Source organism: Siniperca chuatsi, linkage group LG21, assembly GCF_020085105.1.
Source record: "Siniperca chuatsi isolate FFG_IHB_CAS linkage group LG21, ASM2008510v1, whole genome shotgun sequence".
Lineage (NCBI taxonomy): Eukaryota > Metazoa > Chordata > Actinopteri > Centrarchiformes > Sinipercidae > Siniperca > Siniperca chuatsi.
Window position 1 is genome coordinate 13,947,667 of NC_058062.1, and position 16,549 is coordinate 13,964,215.

The following is a 16,549-nucleotide window of genomic DNA, read 5'->3' on the forward strand; positions in this document are numbered from 1 at the left end:
CAACTTGGGCTTTAGGAAATTGTGACAAGAATTTTCCAGTATTTGTTGGCATTTTATAGACCATGTGATTAATCAAGTAATTGAGAAAGTAATCTGCAGATTAATCGATTATGACTTATTTGTTGCAGCCCTAAACTGGTGTATTATAAGGTTATGTAAATAAGGGGATCTCGTTGAATTTGAGCTTTTGAGCATGTGACAGTCTCAGTTATATCTGCTTAAAGGGACACTCCGCCTATTTTACATATAAAGGTCAGTTTACAGTTGTATAATGTCAACGTTATCTCAACTTGGGCTGGAGACTTAAAATTTAGAACGGAAAGCCTGCGTTACGCACTGGGAGTTCAAAAGACGTAGGCTTTTACCAGACAGGAATGTCCTAAAGACGCTATTGGTTGCATTATGGGAAACGTAGGATCCAACGTTTTTGAAGCTTGACCTACAGTAGAGACTGAGTCAGGATAACTCAACCTCTATGCAACACTAATCTGCTGCATTATCCTTTTAATTTAAAGGTATAAGTTTATGAATGAAACAGATGCAAAAGTGACCACTGAGTTAGTATAAGTTCCCCAAAAATGCTTTTATTTGTGTCAAGCTATTCAGTAACATGAACGCACCCAGAATTTACATGGTCAGATAAGAGCATATATTCAGGGTTAATTACACACTTTAGCAGGAAATAGAACGGTCTGCACACTCTGGTATTTCAGACAAACATTTACTTTTGCTACAGTCACAAGAACAAATCTCCCTTTGTGCCATCAGCACAGTCAAAATGCATATAAGGCACAACACAAGGTTTCCAGTATGGAAAATAAATGATAATTCAAAACAGTAAAGAGGTGCATTATAAGTGTTTCGCATATCCTGATTAATCATCTATATAGTGATTTTGCTGACGTAAGCAAGGTCTTTGTACATTGTACAGTTTCTGCATACTTGTTGGTGTACTCGTCAGAGATCATGCAAACAACATTAACAAGACAGTTTGACAAGTCACATTCCTGTCAACCTCACTAGAAAAAAAAATCATGTTGGCACAACTTCATAACTATCTGGTGCAATGGCTCTTAATTCTTTCATTATATAATGGAACTATTCTGCAACTACATTTCTAAACACTCCGTCCTTAGGCCACAGAGTCTATAAGGTTTCTTAGGAATAAAAATAAAGCTGACATTGGTATCAATAGCAACTTTATCGACTCAGTATCTCAGTTTGTGTGGGTGACAGAGTGCCTCTGCTTGCGTTCTTGCGGGTGACAGTGGTACACCGGGTGAGGATCTCCTGGGCTTGCGGTCTGGGTGGCACCTTAGGTGTTTTGGGGCCCTTGTAGAGGTTGGGATCGGAGACGCTGGGGATCATTTTCCCCTCTGAGCCGCTTGTTGGGGTGAGGCGGTTGCTCACCAAGGGGGGCGTACGGCTGAGACGCAGCCGGTCGTCATTGGCGCTGTAACTCAGGTTGAAGGTTGAGCTCGCTGAGGACGAACTGAGTTCGTCACTGAGGTCGTCGCTGAAGCTGCTGTCACTCACAAGGCTTCCCTCGCTATCTCCTGTCAGGCTTCTGCCACGTTGCTCTTTGGCTCCGTCCATCTCCACCGTGATTGTGGGTGGAGGATCGTGCTTTGCGGTCATCGGTGTGGTGGTAGCAGAGGCAGTGGTGCTTGCTGCAGGCTGAGCAGGAGGTTGTTCAGACAGGATGTTGAGAGAGTGCGATCTCTGCCTGCTGTCTGTTTGGGGCGGGCGGGGTGAGGAGGACCTGACAAGTGGAAGTTGTAGCAGGTTTCCTTGTGAGCGGCTCAAGAGGTGGGACTGCTGTTCCAGGCTCGGGGAGGGGACTTGGAGCGGGGAGGAGCCGCGACGATTTTGATGGAGGGCTGTCATGTGGATATGAGGGTAGTTGTAGCGCTGCAGGTACATGGTAGGGATGTAACCTGCTTTACCATTGTATCTGTTAAACAAAGACAAGAACGTAGGGTTGAAAGTCTGGATTGGTTTCAAGCTTTGAAAATTTCCTCATGTAAGAGTTTTTCCCTGAGTGCTTTCAAGGCAAACTTTTTCATTTGTCTTCACCTGCTGATAACAGATGATATAAAATAAATCAAATTAAAGACTTCCAGACTAATCCAGGATTACACCTTTTGTTTTGCATCAAGATACGGGCTCTTAGTTACAGGCTGCAGTGCTTCAGGAACTTGCTTTCAAAGGAATGTAAAGCCAACATGAGCACAAACACTGCCTGGCATTCATTCTTGTTTACATAGTTTGTCCTGACTGCCTGACAGGGCAGTCATCCTCACTGAGGCCTTTTACCACACGAAAGATGCCCATTATGTTGTCTTTCTGTTCTGTCCTTATCTAATCATCACCAACCATCCTATCTTTCTGGCTTTTTGACAGTCACAGAAGTCTCAGTGGCATGATGTTAAAAAGTTCAGCCAAAGTCGAATGTCTTAAATACCTGATGAGCCACCAGCCGTGGTCAGACTGCTGCAGGACCTCCACCACTGCACCCATGGCTACGGTTATCTCGTCCTCTTTGGTGGCCTTGTAGCTCTTGACTGCGGTGTACAGCATTCCTGAGAGTGAAAGAAACAACTTTAATACATCATGTCAAAGCTTCTTGAATGACATCACCCCCCCCCCCCAAAAAAAAAAAACGTATGCACGATGTATGCAAATAAGCCAAGTGTTGATAGAAACTGTATCTACGCAGGTACCTCTTTCAGGAGTCCCATCTATTTCATCTTCGTCTCCATCGTCATCATCATCATCTAGCTTCTCCAGGTAGGGGGCGGGGAACCAGGCCATCTGCTTGTCCTCATTCTCCACAAGCCACCACCCTGAACCAACACCACCACACATTTAACTCTGGGTTCATGAGGTCTGTTTCAACCATTAACGGGACACTGACGCTCGCTCACCTGCTTTGTCTTTGATGAGCACGTCTACTTTTTCGTCCACCGTCACTTTGAAGGGTTTGTTCTTGGTGTCTTTGGTCTCGTACAAGGCCACGCATCTGTACGTCTCCGTGACAAACGGCTGGGTCACGTTCCCACTGCTGCCCTGTCTCGCATCGGGGATGTCATCGTCTGATGGCATGATCATGATGCTGAAGAGGAGAGCCGCGGGTTAATTTGGAGGTAAATACACTCCAGAAAAACACGGAGCAGCTCCTGCAGGAGTCCCCCCATACACAAAGCCTCTTTCTTTCACAGTCTACCAGGTTGTGTTTTAAAGGCTCCTGCTGCAGACAGGCCTACTACTTAACATTATCCAAGTCCACATGCTTGCTGAGAATCTCAAATTGTCTATTTTTCCAATTATTTTACATTTTTCTACCTGTTTTACGCTAATAACTACAGTAATCATGCATATAGACCTTTTCCAGGGTTAAAGATAACGAATTATTTAGTAGGGAGTGACATTAAAAACCTGCAGTTAATGGCAACACACACTTAAAATTAAAATATGGAGAAGGTTGGGTTTTATTTAAGAGGGTAAAGAGCAGTCAACAAAAAATCTTGTTAAAGTTTCCATTAAATTATTTCCTTATTTTCATGCATGTTTTATAGAATCTGCTTTAAAGGAGTATTCAGGGTATTTTCTTCCTGGGTCTTATTTTCGCAGTTTTTGCCTAAAAAAAAAAAAAAAAAAAAAAAAAAAAAAAAGATTTGAAATGTCAAAATCTCCTCCTGGGCCCCCAAAGGCTAAGGGCATCCCTACACAGAAGTATGGTATTTCAATTCCTATAAATATGTTTTGCCCCCACCTGTTCTTGGCGAACTCCGGCTGCAGGTCCTGGTCTTTGGGGTGGAAGAACTGGATGAGGTCTGCAGACTGAGAGACCCGCGGGTCGCAGCTCAGAAGCTCGTTACAATATTTCTGCAAGAACTTGAGGCGCAGTAGTGACTTGGTGGGGCCCTTCCTCCGGCTGCCCCGCCTAATACTTTTGTCTAAAAGCACACAGGACGCGTGAAGTCAGAAACTGCACACTGTGATTCACATAAACTGCGGCTGTAAATTACGCACACATACCTCGAAATGTGGGGATGACTCTGTTGGACTTTTTCAGTTTATTTGCAGATGGGAATGCTTTCTTCATTTGTTTCTGCAGTAAATAAGTACAGGTAACAGAACCGTTAGCTATTAAAAACCAACGACCACCTGCGCATGTGCAAGACATAAATGAGCTACAGTATTTTATACTTACGTGGATTTTCTTGAAATCCCCAAAAGTTCTGTAAACTACAATATCGTTCTGGTCGGACCAAAGCACGGAGGTCATGTACATCTGGGAGAGAAAATGCAGATTTTAACAAATAGTTTAAAAAAAAAAAAAAGAAGCGCTCTTTTAATTAGGCCAATGCACCTCTCTTAAAATTAAGAAAGGAAGGGGGGAAAACTCTGAGCTTACTTTGCTGTTCTCCTTGTGCATCACTCCAATTACGCGGACACTGATGGGATACCGCTGGGCCTCCATGATGAAACGACAGAGACAAAGTGTGTTGAATAGTCCAGCTGTGACCTGCAACAGGAACCTCTCAGTCTCGGCCTGGTTTGGGACTGAAGCGGAGATGCTCAGCAGGTGCTATTTATATTCCCTTCACCTGTGCAGGTGTGACTTTGTAAGTCACGTAGACGAGCAGGGATGGAAAATATCCTCGTCACTTACAGGAAAGTGCTCTAAAACATGCGGTTGTGTGTGGCTTTGTAACATAATAGCCTAGATGTAGCTCTAATGCCACAAACAGGTTAAGCCTTTATTATAATTTAAGGTGTGTGTGTAATTATCACACACACACACACACACACACACAATGTAAGAATGTCCTCTTGTCCCTTGTTTGTATCTGCTGTATTTTATCTGTATCTCCTTTTTTGTAAAGTACTTTAATTTATATGCTATATAAATTAAGTATATGGTGATGATTATCTGACAAAAGTTGTTAAGTACAGCTGCATTGATTGTTAATATACAGTAAAATTCATCAGACAGTAGGAGATACAGTTCTTTAAAAAGTAGCCAGCACTGTTAAAGCCAGATAAGGAAGTTGTTTCTCACATTTTCTTTTCACATTTCTTTCCTTTTGTGGTTCATATGAATAAATGTCAAAGCCAAGCTTTGTTAGCAAACATGAGTCACATTTACTGAGCATTGACTCATTTTTTAAAAAATGTTTTTCTTTGTTCTCAGAAAAGCCACTTTACCGGGTTAATCATCAGCCTGCTGTAAAGGAACTCCCAAAACAAGTTTTGAAAAAGCCACATTGTTAATGTAAAACTACTTGTGTTCTCCAAGCACCTAAAGAAAATCGAACCCTGCGTTAAAGGTCCTCTTAACATTTAAAACTAAAAGCATTTTTGAACAACCTGATTTTGACTTGATAATAAAGGAATGGAGGTGACCAGCATTTTTTTGGGAGTGTTTCTTCCAGAAAGATTTGGATTACTGCCTCCATTTATGTGATTTGTGTGTGCATGTACGAGGGATTGGCCTGTATTCCTGATTTGCAGCAGCAAAAACTTTTTTTTTCACACCACTTGTGTGAAAAGCACCATAGTTGATTTACTTATCAGCACCTACACAATCTCAGAGACAATACCAAGTTGGCCAGACACTACTTATTATTAGATCTTGGTGGTTTGAACAGTTTTGGGCTTGGTTGCGACTCCCTGTGTTTGAAAGAGAAAAGGACTGAACCATTTCGTCGTCCACTACTGACATCTAGTGCTGGCTGCAATGATCTCTGTGGCCTGGACTCCTGCACAGGTGCTGCAGCACCGCGGCAGCCTCGAGGGTAATGCCAGGGACCTTTGTTGCAGGTCATACCCCTCTCTCTCCCCTGTTATCTGTCTCTTTCAAATAAAGATGCAAGTACTGGGTTTATTAAAAAATAAAATAACATCAAGAACTGTGTATGAAATAGTTCACTCTTTATTTCTCCTAAAACAAAACTCTCATAGCAGATATATCATACATCTTCTTTAAACTGACCTTTTTAAATTCGGTGTATTCAGTCACAACTTAATGACACTCTCTCACATAAACATCTGTTTCTTACATTGCACATTTGGTTGTTTTCTGTTATATGATAAATAAAAAAAGCAAATTATTTTGAAGTCATTTGGATTGTAACATCTCCAATACACTTACTTGGGTTAAAAAAACATATTATAGTGCCAACAGTATTCCCACAACTTGTCATGCTGCAGGCGAACAAGCCGGCTGAAAGACTACAAGCAACAAAGAGGCAGGCGGGGTACATGCACTCTCCAGCACATAACTTTTATATGAACCCTCTCCAGAGAAACTTTAAGAATCCTCATGTGGTTGATAGAAAGTTCAGTCATTTTTTGCACAATTTCTCTCAAACACAGAAATATACTTTCATGATTTGGTTCAAATAAAACATTACTAACCTAATCCTTTGTCTTTTTTTTAAAAAAAGGGGAGCTTTACAAACATTTAAAATTGTAAGGCAGCAGGTTTTTCCCAAAGGAGGTTTTATTCTTTCTCCATCACCCTTTCCCATTTCAGACTTGTCTCCATGAGCCACAAAAGGTGCTTTTTCACATAATATTTTCCACTGAGCGCAGAACAGTAATACATTGTAGATAAAGCACGTTATGTGAAGCTTTTTTATGTTACGTCCAACTGTTGTGCCTTTGTTTTAAAGGTTAAGAGAAAAATGCAGCAAAATAAACTCTTCAGCCACATTTAACGGATTCTAAAGATATAAATAATGTGGACAGGATGAATGTAACAAGGAAACTGAAGCTAAAGAAAACTAAGATTTTATCCACAGACTGTATTGAAGGTCAACATTCAAATCACTGCATTGCTTTTGTCGTGTTACATCTTAACTTTTCCAGTCAGTCAAACTCCACATGTGCCCTGAAATCTCTATTCTTCTGGTCTACCGTTTGTTGACACCTATTATGGGACTGGAATTCTGAAAAATCTTTACATTTTTAAACTGAGTTGGAATGTACTGTCACATATCTGAGCTTCAAACGCTGGTCATTGTAATTCAATAAATCTACTTATTTTTCCTCTAAGTCTTATTTTTCTTATGCATTTCCACTCAAGGCCAGTCTTGATTTAAAAAAAAAATGAATAAAACACTCTGGAAGAGAAATGATCTGAAAAATAAAATAAGTCGTTGGTGTTAGAAATCCTACCTATTAGTAACCTCTGGCTTGCATAGAGAAAAATTGATGTGAAGCCATTTGCAGACTGTGTTTAGAGGATTCTCTGAAAAAGCAGCAGCTTAGAAATTATTGGTTATTAATTACCTGTTAGGAGGTCAACGTCGCTGTAATCCTAACTCAGCCAATTCCCACATTCAGACGTTGGCTTTCAGTTATTAAATACATATTGCCCAAACATACCATCCCTGAGCAACATAACTTACAATCTTACAGACCTTGCATAAAAAGTAGATCACTGCTCGTCATTGCTTCTTTTGCAACCTTTTGGCAATATAATCCCACCACCATACTCTGTATTAATCACTACAGGGCGATACTGCAAAGATATTGTATATTTAAAATAAGACAAATAAATTATGCTTTACTGAACAAAACCTTTTTCCCCCCCTTTTGCAGCTCTTAACTAAAAGGCTTATGTTTAGTGTCTCCACTGAAGCAAAACAGGAACCTATTTTGATGTCCAACTAGAGGGAGACAGATCCTATGAGCGCACAGTTAAAAAAAAAAAAAAAAAAACAGACCAAAAAAGGACAAAATAAAATTAAAAATGAAATCAGAGGCAAACATCAGTTCTGCAGTAACTGTAAGAACTGTCCATCTGTTGCTGATCTTTTGTCTTCCTTTCAACTCTTCTCTCTCCGTGCCTTCTTTCTGTCAGTCCTCCAGATGAGTGTCTGACCACATGTTTATTTCCCCTTCAGCGAGGGAAATGGGTCAGCTCTACACTTGGCACTAAAGGGCTCTCTCCGTCGTTCTCGTCCCATTTAACCACAGGGCAGCGTGGACCGTCCCCTCCCTTGACTCAATACTCATATGTGCGTTTGTCACCGAAATTCATAAATAGGCATACTGTGCTCTCGAACATGGTTTAGGTTTAGAGACTGGTACCTGCAGATGTAAGTAGAAAAGAGAATTGAGAGTAATTGGCATAAGAAACATGTACTAATGTGGCAAAAGAGATTGTAAGAACTTTTTAAATCTCTGAATCTGGGTTGTAATGCTGGTAGTTACCATTCTGAGCTCCTATGGTAATAGTACCCCTCGATAGTGGCTGTGGACTTCTGGAAGCAGATGTAATAGAAGCCAGCAAACGAGGCACCGCTAATATCTTTGATAGTGTGGTCTGGAACTAGAAACTGCTCCTGAGAGCACAGGAAATATAAAAAAAAAAAGAGTGGAGGTTAGAGCTTAAAGCTAACAGGAGGAGAGAGAGAGATGTGGGGTGACAGTAAAATTATGTACTAACCTTCCACCTCATGAAGACATAGTCACTGTTGTCCAGTGCTTCATAGTCAAAGTCATCCGAGTTGAAGCTTTTGGCATATTTGTAAAAAGGCTTAAACTTGCCCTGGAAAGAGTTCATTAAATATACTGGTAAGAGAACAGAAACTAGGGAGAGGATGACAAGACAACGACTGCAGCTAGGCATGCAAAGTCTAATTTCCTTAACTGAAAGTCTGCCACGAAACTGATCATTATTAAACATTACATGCTTATATAATAAAGAGATGTCCATTGTTCCTTGATAAAAGGTTCAACAATTGCCATGCGCTTTTCTCTCTGTGCTCCATCTATTGTTAACCAAGAGGTAGCCAAACAAAGTTAAAAAGACCAAACATAATTTTGCACAATTCACAGGCTTTTCTGGAAGACATAAGGATACAAAGTGACAGTGAACTGTTTAGATGAAGAGCTACAGGCACTTACTGAAGTCTGGGTGAACTTAAACCTCCAACATGTCAAAGTAAGCAATAACTTTTAATGTGCTTTTCCCCATCCTATGGAAAACTAATAACAAACTGCGTGATCATTTTCAGGCCAGCCACTGAAAACAGCCGCAAACACTAAACCAGTGAATGCACAAACAATGCTGCACCATACCTTAATTGTTAACCACCCTACCTACAGCAGAGCAAAATATTAAAATTCAAAAATACAAAATATAAAACAGAGTCAAAAACAGGACATACCCAGTGCTTTCTGTCCACATCTTCGTCTGCGTCCCACTTCCTAGTTAAAAAAGGCCTTTTTCGACTGATAATTTCACCAGCAAAGAACGTTGTGAGAGTGGGATACTCCTGTTGAACAGAGAAAACAAGAATGGAAAGAAAAAGTGGATGCATGAATTACGGTTCAATCTTGCTTCAGAAGTGCAACCCTGCAAATTATATTTGTTTTAAAAATGCTTAAAAGGGCACTGCTCTGTCAGTCCATCACTGTGCAACATAAGGATGGTTTAGATTTCCAGAATTTCCTATGACTTAAATGTTGTGCAGCAGGCTATGAACTATGCATCAGCAGAAGAGATGCAAACATTATGATTTAGTAGCCTTCCCCTCCCCCCCATTTCCTGAATATCTCTATCAGAATATACCTGTCCAGCTCCTTCAACTAGTTGTGCTACAAGTTAAACAGCAGGGAGAACCGTCATCGTTTTGCATGTTGACTTACTGGCCTGCACATAGATTTCTTCTGCTGTAAGTAGAAGCACTTAAATAACAGAAATGTGAGCAAATATCTGTTTGTTCTCTTGGTTTAATTTTCTCATAAACAACTTGTCAATTACTTCTCACACACCCTGGCTACTCATCTTTCACTCCACTCTGCCACAGCCAAAAGTCACTTCTGGATCCTGCTGACCTTTTCTCTTCCATATGTTGCATAATGTAATGTATACAGTTAACACACTTAAGCTAAGGACTAGAGTCTAGACCTGAAAGAAGAGGTTAAACCTAATGGCCTCTCATTTGTCTACCTATAATCTTTGCCACAATTTAGTCTGCATCAAGTAACTGGAAACCAGTTTGTGCTTTGTCTAAAATAATAAGGTCAGTCTTACTCCATCTGACCTAGTTTCAAAGCTTACCTCAGTCAGGCCTTTGATCTTCAGGTATCCACACAAATATGAGTCCTCCACAGTCACATGCTGCCGAAGACAAAATGATTTAGTACGACACGTTATGTATTTCAGGTGGCTCGATATCACAGGTGCAAAAATGGTTCTCTCCTTTATAATGTAAAAATTGCAGGAGGGGTCGTGTGAACAGAGACACACCTTACAAAGTGGGCATGCAGGCATCATAATTTCTGTCCGTATGCTCACATTGCTGTCAAAGTCAACACTAGTAGGTTAATTCCACTCATTTAGGTACACTAGCTAGCTAGTTGCACAAAATGCTAACGTGTTTGGGTAGTATGTGTACTGCAAAATATGTGACGTTAAAAAACGTTAATTACTCAAATTTGGTCCAAATTTAAAATGTCACAGTAGAAACACAGTCATCTGAACTGGCTGAAAATTAGGTCAGCGTGTTAGCATTACTGACAACCAGCAAAAAAAGAAAAAAGCTTAATGAGCTAACGTTAGCTAGCAACTAGGGCTACACATATGCTGACTTTGCATTTAACAATAAAAACAAACTAATGTTAAAACCAAATATGTCAATAACACTTTACCTGCAAAACAACCTCAACGTCGTAGGAGTTGCCTTTGCTCTTCTGATAACCCCGAAACTGTGAGCCGCTGTACAACAGCGAGGTGGCCACCCCCGGCTGGTGGGTGTTGATAGGGGCAGGGGGAACAAGCGAGGCCGAGGATGGGCAGGCCGGAGCGGTGGTACTGCGGCACTCTGCTCGGACGGGCATGATGAGCGCTAAAGTGTCACCGTCAGCAACCGTCATGAACTTTCTGACTGAGCACACCACAGCTGGACAGAGAATAGGTACTGACAGAGGACGGTCTGCCAGATGCACTAAAGCCCCGAGGTCCAAAACTTCCCTCAATTTTACGAGCTAGCCCATGGACCCGCTACTGAAGAGAATCCAGCTTCCCTGAATTTCATTGGCTGGAAACTGGTGCTCGGCTGGTGCAAGAATCTTATTGGATAATGAACCCGAATGCATTCTGGGAGTTGTATTAAATTTTCGACTACACTACAACCATAAGTAGCATATATGAGAGGAATATGGGAAACTTACAATGTTTTGGTCCCTGTTTTAGAAAGTATGGTCTTATTTTTAAATGTAGAGTAAACATAGCTTTCCACAAAGACATATTTCTTCCATTTCTGCTACACACATGGAAAATATACAAAGAATATACTATATTTACCAGACCAGTAGTGATGGGAATTACGGCTGCAGGTAAGGGAGATGGATCTTCTGGCTCTGTTCCTTTCTTTGAGCTGCTCATTATCATCATCATCTCCTTTTTGTTTTAGGGGGTGGTGATTAGGCTACTAGGTTTATCTGCAAAATAATCACTAGGATAATGATAGGGTAAGATTAGGATCAGATTAAAGAGTTTCCCCTCAGGGATCAATAAAGTATTTCTGATTCTGAGTATTTCTGAGATTCAAACTTAGACATCCCACCACCAATACAATCTCATTTTGCATGTGTGGACTAGTGTAACATTACTACAGACCACATATACCAGACCACATGATGAAATATACCAAACATTTTATTCTTATCCTTAATTAATTTATTTTCCCTAATTCTTATTTTTAAGGCTAGTTGTTTTTTTAAGCACAGCCTTAGGAGCATGGGACATTATATTTCAATACACAATCCGTGAATATAACTGTTTTGTGATTTTTATATAATTATGTTCGTAATATTTCTAAAAACAAAAGCTTTTTTAAAAGACATATTGTGGACACGATTGTGAGATGATTAGTATTTATGTTTATTTTTTATTTTGATTTCGGTAAATGATTTTATTGTTCTATATTTATGAATATTCATGTGTATAAATGTATTTGTGTATTTTTTTGTATCATTTTTTTCTTTTCTGTTTTTGGTCTACTCTACCTTCACTGTTGTTTTTTCTTGTATGTTTCTTTCTGTATTAAAGTTTTAAAAAAGATGAGAGAAGTGTACCACACAGATCTCATGCACACATATTTGGTTGGCTGGGGAAAAAGGGATGACACTGAAACGGTATAATGATTATTAAACTGTCCTTTTCTACCTGAAAATAGAACAACAAAGATGAACAGGTGGAAAATGTTTTATTGCGTATACAAATACAAATATAGAAATTATAAAAGACAAATATTTTTTCTTACACAGTGAAATTGGTTACAGTTGTCCATTCAGGTTGTGAATATGTCCTGTTCCATTTTGTTTTTACCAAATAAAGAAACGTTTGGGGGAAATTTTTACTGTTGATGCTACTGCAACTCCTCCAGCTGCTCGCTCAAATGGTCCACATATCTGTGGATGTCTGAGATGCGCATGCGGTTCTGCTTAAGTTCTTTGTCTTGAATCTATAATAACCCATAAAGACAAAAAGCAAACAATAACAAGACTGTTAGATACGGAGGAGAGATTAGTCATCCATATAAAAATATAAATTCAGGTGTTTGTTTTCATGTAATTTCAGCTCTCTACCCCTTTAATGAGGGCCACTTTCCAGGCATTGACACGTGTAACCAACTGAGTCTCCCGGTCATTGATCTGCAGCAAGTGGTTATCATGGCCGGCAGTCAGTGCGTCCATTACTGTGTCTTTGTCTGTAAACAGCTACACAGAGAAAACACAGGTTGGAAAGGCTGAGGGCTCTGACACGGCTAATGAACCATGTCATCACCTCATCTTAACCATTCAGGTTAATCTCTGTCATAGGCATTCATATATTATTATTCTGCTATACATATACATGCTAAAATGAGCAATTGACTGGGGGGGTCACCTTTCACAAAGGTATTGCAAAAACCCACACTCTACACAGTCCTATTCGGTTAGATTAAACAGAGCAGAACTGAGAGAGAAGTCCTTGCCGACATTTTTGTAATCCTATATTTTGGATAGCCAGTTTGGTCTAAAAGAGATAACACTCACTATTTTAGCATCATCTGGCATGTCCTCCTCCGGGCTGCCCTTGGCTACTTTCTCCAGAGTTTCTACAGCAAACGCCCGCACCTTCTCATGATAATTATTCTCCAGATCTCGACATTGGGCAAATGTATGACTGTGTCATGGAAAATCTAAATTAGACAATCACTAATTTTGCAACTCTGTGTGTGTCACTGTGTGTGATTCAAACACTGACATTTAAACAAGACTGGTTTACTGACCACACAAAGCGAGCAACTGCAACGGGGACCCAGATTTGATCAAATTAAAATTGGATTGGGAGGAAGTTGCTTCCCCAAATAAGGAGGACAAGACCCTGAGAACAGTAATGAACTAGTGTTATTGGAAATGAGTCAAAGCTCTTAAATTGATGCACAGTGAGAAAGGATATATCCCTTGAACAGTTTCACTGAAGTTGCCGACCATTTCTGAGATGCTGACATCAAACTTTTTAATGATATCCTGAAATGAATAAGAGGAGAACATTATGAGTAAATCTCAAACAAAGGCACGGTAGAGAGGCACACAGTTTTTGACATGTAGGTGTTAAGTAAATTATTGAATCTGTATCTATAGAATAATCTACGTAACATAACTTATATTACTGAATCTTAAGAGAACTGAGAAGAAATGATGAATGGCATACCAAATTTTTCTGAATAAACTTTAACCAGATTTGGAGATCATATGTTTCACAAAGTATAGAAGGTGTACACACACGGGCACATGCACAGACACACACACACCTACCTCTAGCTGGCTGACCAGCTGAAACTCCAGTGCCATGAGGCTGTTACAGAGTTGGTTGATTTCATCATTGTAGTGGTTGATCTTGACCTTCAGTAGGTCTGGGTCTGATAACTGCTGCAACTCCACTATCCTCTAGAAAGGTGTGAACACAAGAGACATTCTTATATACTAATAGCAGGTTTACTGAGTTATCTATGTATATAAGCTTATCACCTCTTTGTGTTGCTGCTCAAATTTTTCCAATATTTGCGATGCTTTCTGCTGGTAGTCTGTCACAGCTTTAGTCTGACCTCTGAAGAAGGAGTTCATCTCTGTCTCTCTTCTCTTATGTTCAACCAAGCCTATTTCAAATATCTGCATGCACAGCTCCACCATTTGTTTCTCAAATGTAAGTGTAGGGTTAAGGAATTCCAGTAATAATTTCCCCAGATTCTACGTCATAATTAATACACCTGCATGGATTAGAAAGCCAAGTCAACAAAGGATATGTTTGAAGCAAATGAGCCACTCCAGGCACCAAGTGTAGTGTCTCTGCCTCTGGATCATCTTTGAGCATGCTCTTAAACAGATAAGACCCATTCAGGAACTCCACAAAGGCATCCTGTAGGAAAGAAGAACTTAACTTACACACAGTATTTACACAGACATTGAGAGCTCAGTGGAAAATAACTTTAGAACTTATAACTTTATATTACCGTGTGTAATTTGACTTCAGCTTCCTGGTTTTGCTTAGCCTCATCATCTTGTTGTAACTGCAGCTCCTCACGTCTCATCTCCTCAAGGACATAGTGGTATTTCATATATGCTTCACTCTTCTGCACATAGACATGTGTGATTAAGTTATACAGTATCAACATGGCAAATCATAAATGCCCATGTCCAAACAAACTTGAGCATAGTCAAGGTTTAAAAGAAAATTACCTATAAAAAATTGCTTAAAGGAAGAAAACCTTATACTTACTGCTTTCTGGTCAAGTAATCTGTAGTCCAGGTACATCAACTTTGGAAAGTAGGCTGCGATGAAACATTTGTAATCGTCTTCCTTAGACACAGGATTTCCAAATAGGTTGAGGGTGAACAGGTTCTTAAACTTCCTGAGATAGAGCACCTTTGAAATGCATTAATTTTGCATTAGGTTATGTAAACATTCTGTAATGTTATGTTCTGAAACTGCAAAACACAAATGTCACATAGTACTTGCAATACAAATGCAGTAGGTTACATGTAATATGTGACAGATTTATGCAAGAAAATGTTGTTACGTTGTCCAACTGTCCAAGGAGGTTGTTTGAAATGCAGAAATGAGTGAGTTTCTCAAGTGCGTCCATGTTTTCAATGACAGAGATTCTGTTGTTGGACAAATTCAGAACTTCAAGCTTCCGCAGAGACTCCAGACCCTCAATTTTCTCTATTCTGTTGAATGACAGATCTAAAGGACACATTTGGAATGACTGTCATTATTACTGGTAGTTACTGGGTTGATATTTTAAGATGTTGTCTACATCTTTGCCAATACCTGCACAATTATGACAAGAAAGCATGAGCAGAATATAAATACAAAACTTCATCTTACTAAGCCATGTCAGATTGCCCAGATGGTTCAGGCCCTCAATCTTCTCTATGAGGTTGTTGTTCATATCAAGCCTGGCCAAGGACTTGAATTCCCATAAGTGGTCAATCATCAGGATGTCTGCGAACAAACAACCTGTCACATACCTTAACCCAGTACACAATCATACACTGACTATTAATGTGTTTGATTTTTCTCACTTCTGTATTCCAGACGTAGTTTAAGGACTTCATTAAAGTGGATTCCCTCTGCCTTGGCAATACGCCTACCCTGATCTTGAGTAACTTGCTCCACTACTGCCTTATGCAGAATCCTCTCATCAATAAAAATGGGTTTAGATTTACCACAGTGCTCGTACATGCTGCTGCTAGTGGGCGTTGGAGGCACACTTGACTTCACTTTACCTTCTGCTCAAAGAAGAAAGATCATATATTGTTACTTTGGAGCTTGTTTTGTTCAGATAAAGATGATACCAAACAAAGAAAAGAAAAAAAATGATGGTGTAGCTAGGTTTATATTAGCTAACACAATCATTAACGTTAGTTTGCTAAAATTAACGAATGAATGAGCTTACCAGACAAACATTAACCAACATTAACTACCTACCAACGGCAACCGCAAAATCTAGTTATTTGTTCTGTTTCCAATGCAAAGTACTTAAAAAACAAACAATACAAGCTTTAGTACCAAGATAAAGTCAGTATCTAACGTCTTACCTCTGTTGTATACACACTGTTACATAGCAACTAGATGACGTTAAGCTACATTCAAGTACGTTAAAATGATTCTGTTAAATAATAATACTTTTAACTTCAAAATATACTTGCTTGACCTATATGTAATAACAACACAAATCAAAATAATGCTTAGCTATGATGCATAGCGCAACATTTTGCGCACAGTTTTATTTTGGTTAAACATTGTTTCAAAAGTAAAATGTAGGCTATATCTAGTCAATAGTTATGTATATCTATATTCTATATTTCAGAGGATTAATGCTTGAGTTAATTTTGTATCGTTGTTTGTGTATTTCCGTGCATTTATTATGGTGCGATATCAAGTAAAATACATGCTAATATGTATAAATATGTTTGTTGAACATAGCTTCAGTTGCTAAATATGACCAAGATTGATTCCAGCCATACGTAG

At 39.5% G+C, this 16,549-nt stretch overlaps 3 protein-coding genes across 3 annotated transcripts; all 3 read right to left on the reverse strand.

The window, feature by feature from the left end:
• Positions 1–564: 564 nt before the first annotated feature.
• noxo1a (NADPH oxidase organizer 1a) lies at positions 565–4,585 on the reverse strand. The gene is made up of 8 exons (XM_044180977.1): positions 4,421–4,585; positions 4,217–4,297; positions 4,042–4,114; positions 3,776–3,959; positions 2,928–3,115; positions 2,724–2,846; positions 2,465–2,582; positions 565–1,954 (listed from the first exon to the last, which is right to left on the reverse strand). Exons 1-8 carry the CDS (start codon positions 4,484–4,486, stop codon positions 1,201–1,203), a joined length of 1,587 nt encoding a protein of 528 aa, XP_044036912.1. The 5' UTR covers positions 4,487–4,585; the 3' UTR covers positions 565–1,200.
• Positions 4,586–5,923: 1,338 nt separating this feature from the next.
• On the reverse strand, positions 5,924–11,083 carry gid4 (GID complex subunit 4 homolog). Its single transcript, XM_044180983.1, has 6 exons — positions 10,675–11,083; positions 10,085–10,144; positions 9,189–9,296; positions 8,465–8,566; positions 8,230–8,360; positions 5,924–8,106 (listed from the first exon to the last, which is right to left on the reverse strand). The coding sequence occupies exons 1-6, from the start codon at positions 10,897–10,899 to the stop codon at positions 8,043–8,045; spliced, it is 690 nt and encodes a 229-aa protein (XP_044036918.1). The 5' UTR covers positions 10,900–11,083; the 3' UTR covers positions 5,924–8,042.
• Positions 11,084–12,216: 1,133 nt separating this feature from the next.
• drc3 (dynein regulatory complex subunit 3) lies at positions 12,217–16,076 on the reverse strand. Its single transcript, XM_044182344.1, has 12 exons — positions 15,601–16,076; positions 15,404–15,520; positions 15,093–15,259; positions 14,792–14,938; positions 14,526–14,645; positions 14,319–14,431; positions 14,044–14,218; positions 13,831–13,962; positions 13,472–13,542; positions 13,066–13,189; positions 12,616–12,747; positions 12,217–12,491 (listed from the first exon to the last, which is right to left on the reverse strand). The coding sequence occupies exons 1-12, from the start codon at positions 15,758–15,760 to the stop codon at positions 12,396–12,398; spliced, it is 1,554 nt and encodes a 517-aa protein (XP_044038279.1). The 5' UTR covers positions 15,761–16,076; the 3' UTR covers positions 12,217–12,395.
• Positions 16,077–16,549: the final 473 nt, after the last annotated feature.

Bases quoted from the DNA above. Each gene is read 5' to 3' on its own strand.
- noxo1a (XM_044180977.1), bottom strand. From the start codon at position 4,486: ATGGAGGCCCAGCGGTATCCCATCAGTGTCCGCGTAATTGGAGTGATG. The intron at 4,298-4,420 runs GTAAGCTCAGAG...TTTCTCTCCCAG, and splicing joins TGCACAAGGAGAACAGCAAA to ATGTACATGACCTCCGTGCT. The intron at 3,960-4,041 runs GTATGTGTGCGT...GTGTGCTTTTAG, and splicing joins AGTCATCCCCACATTTCGAG to ACAAAAGTATTAGGCGGGGC.
- gid4 (XM_044180983.1), bottom strand. From the start codon at position 10,899: ATGACGGTTGCTGACGGTGACACTTTAGCGCTCATCATGCCCGTCCGA. The intron at 10,145-10,674 runs GTAAAGTGTTAT...TGTCTTCGGCAG, and splicing joins ACGTTGAGGTTGTTTTGCAG to CATGTGACTGTGGAGGACTC. The intron at 8,361-8,464 runs GTTAGTACATAA...CTGTGCTCTCAG, and splicing joins ATGTCTTCATGAGGTGGAAG to GAGCAGTTTCTAGTTCCAGA.
- drc3 (XM_044182344.1), bottom strand. From the start codon at position 15,760: ATGTACGAGCACTGTGGTAAATCTAAACCCATTTTTATTGATGAGAGG. The intron at 15,260-15,403 runs GTAAGATGAAGT...TGTGTCCTTTAG, and splicing joins GGGCAATCTGACATGGCTTA to ATCTGTCATTCAACAGAATA. The intron at 14,646-14,791 runs GTAAGTATAAGG...GTCTATGTGCAG, and splicing joins GATTACTTGACCAGAAAGCA to AAGAGTGAAGCATATATGAA.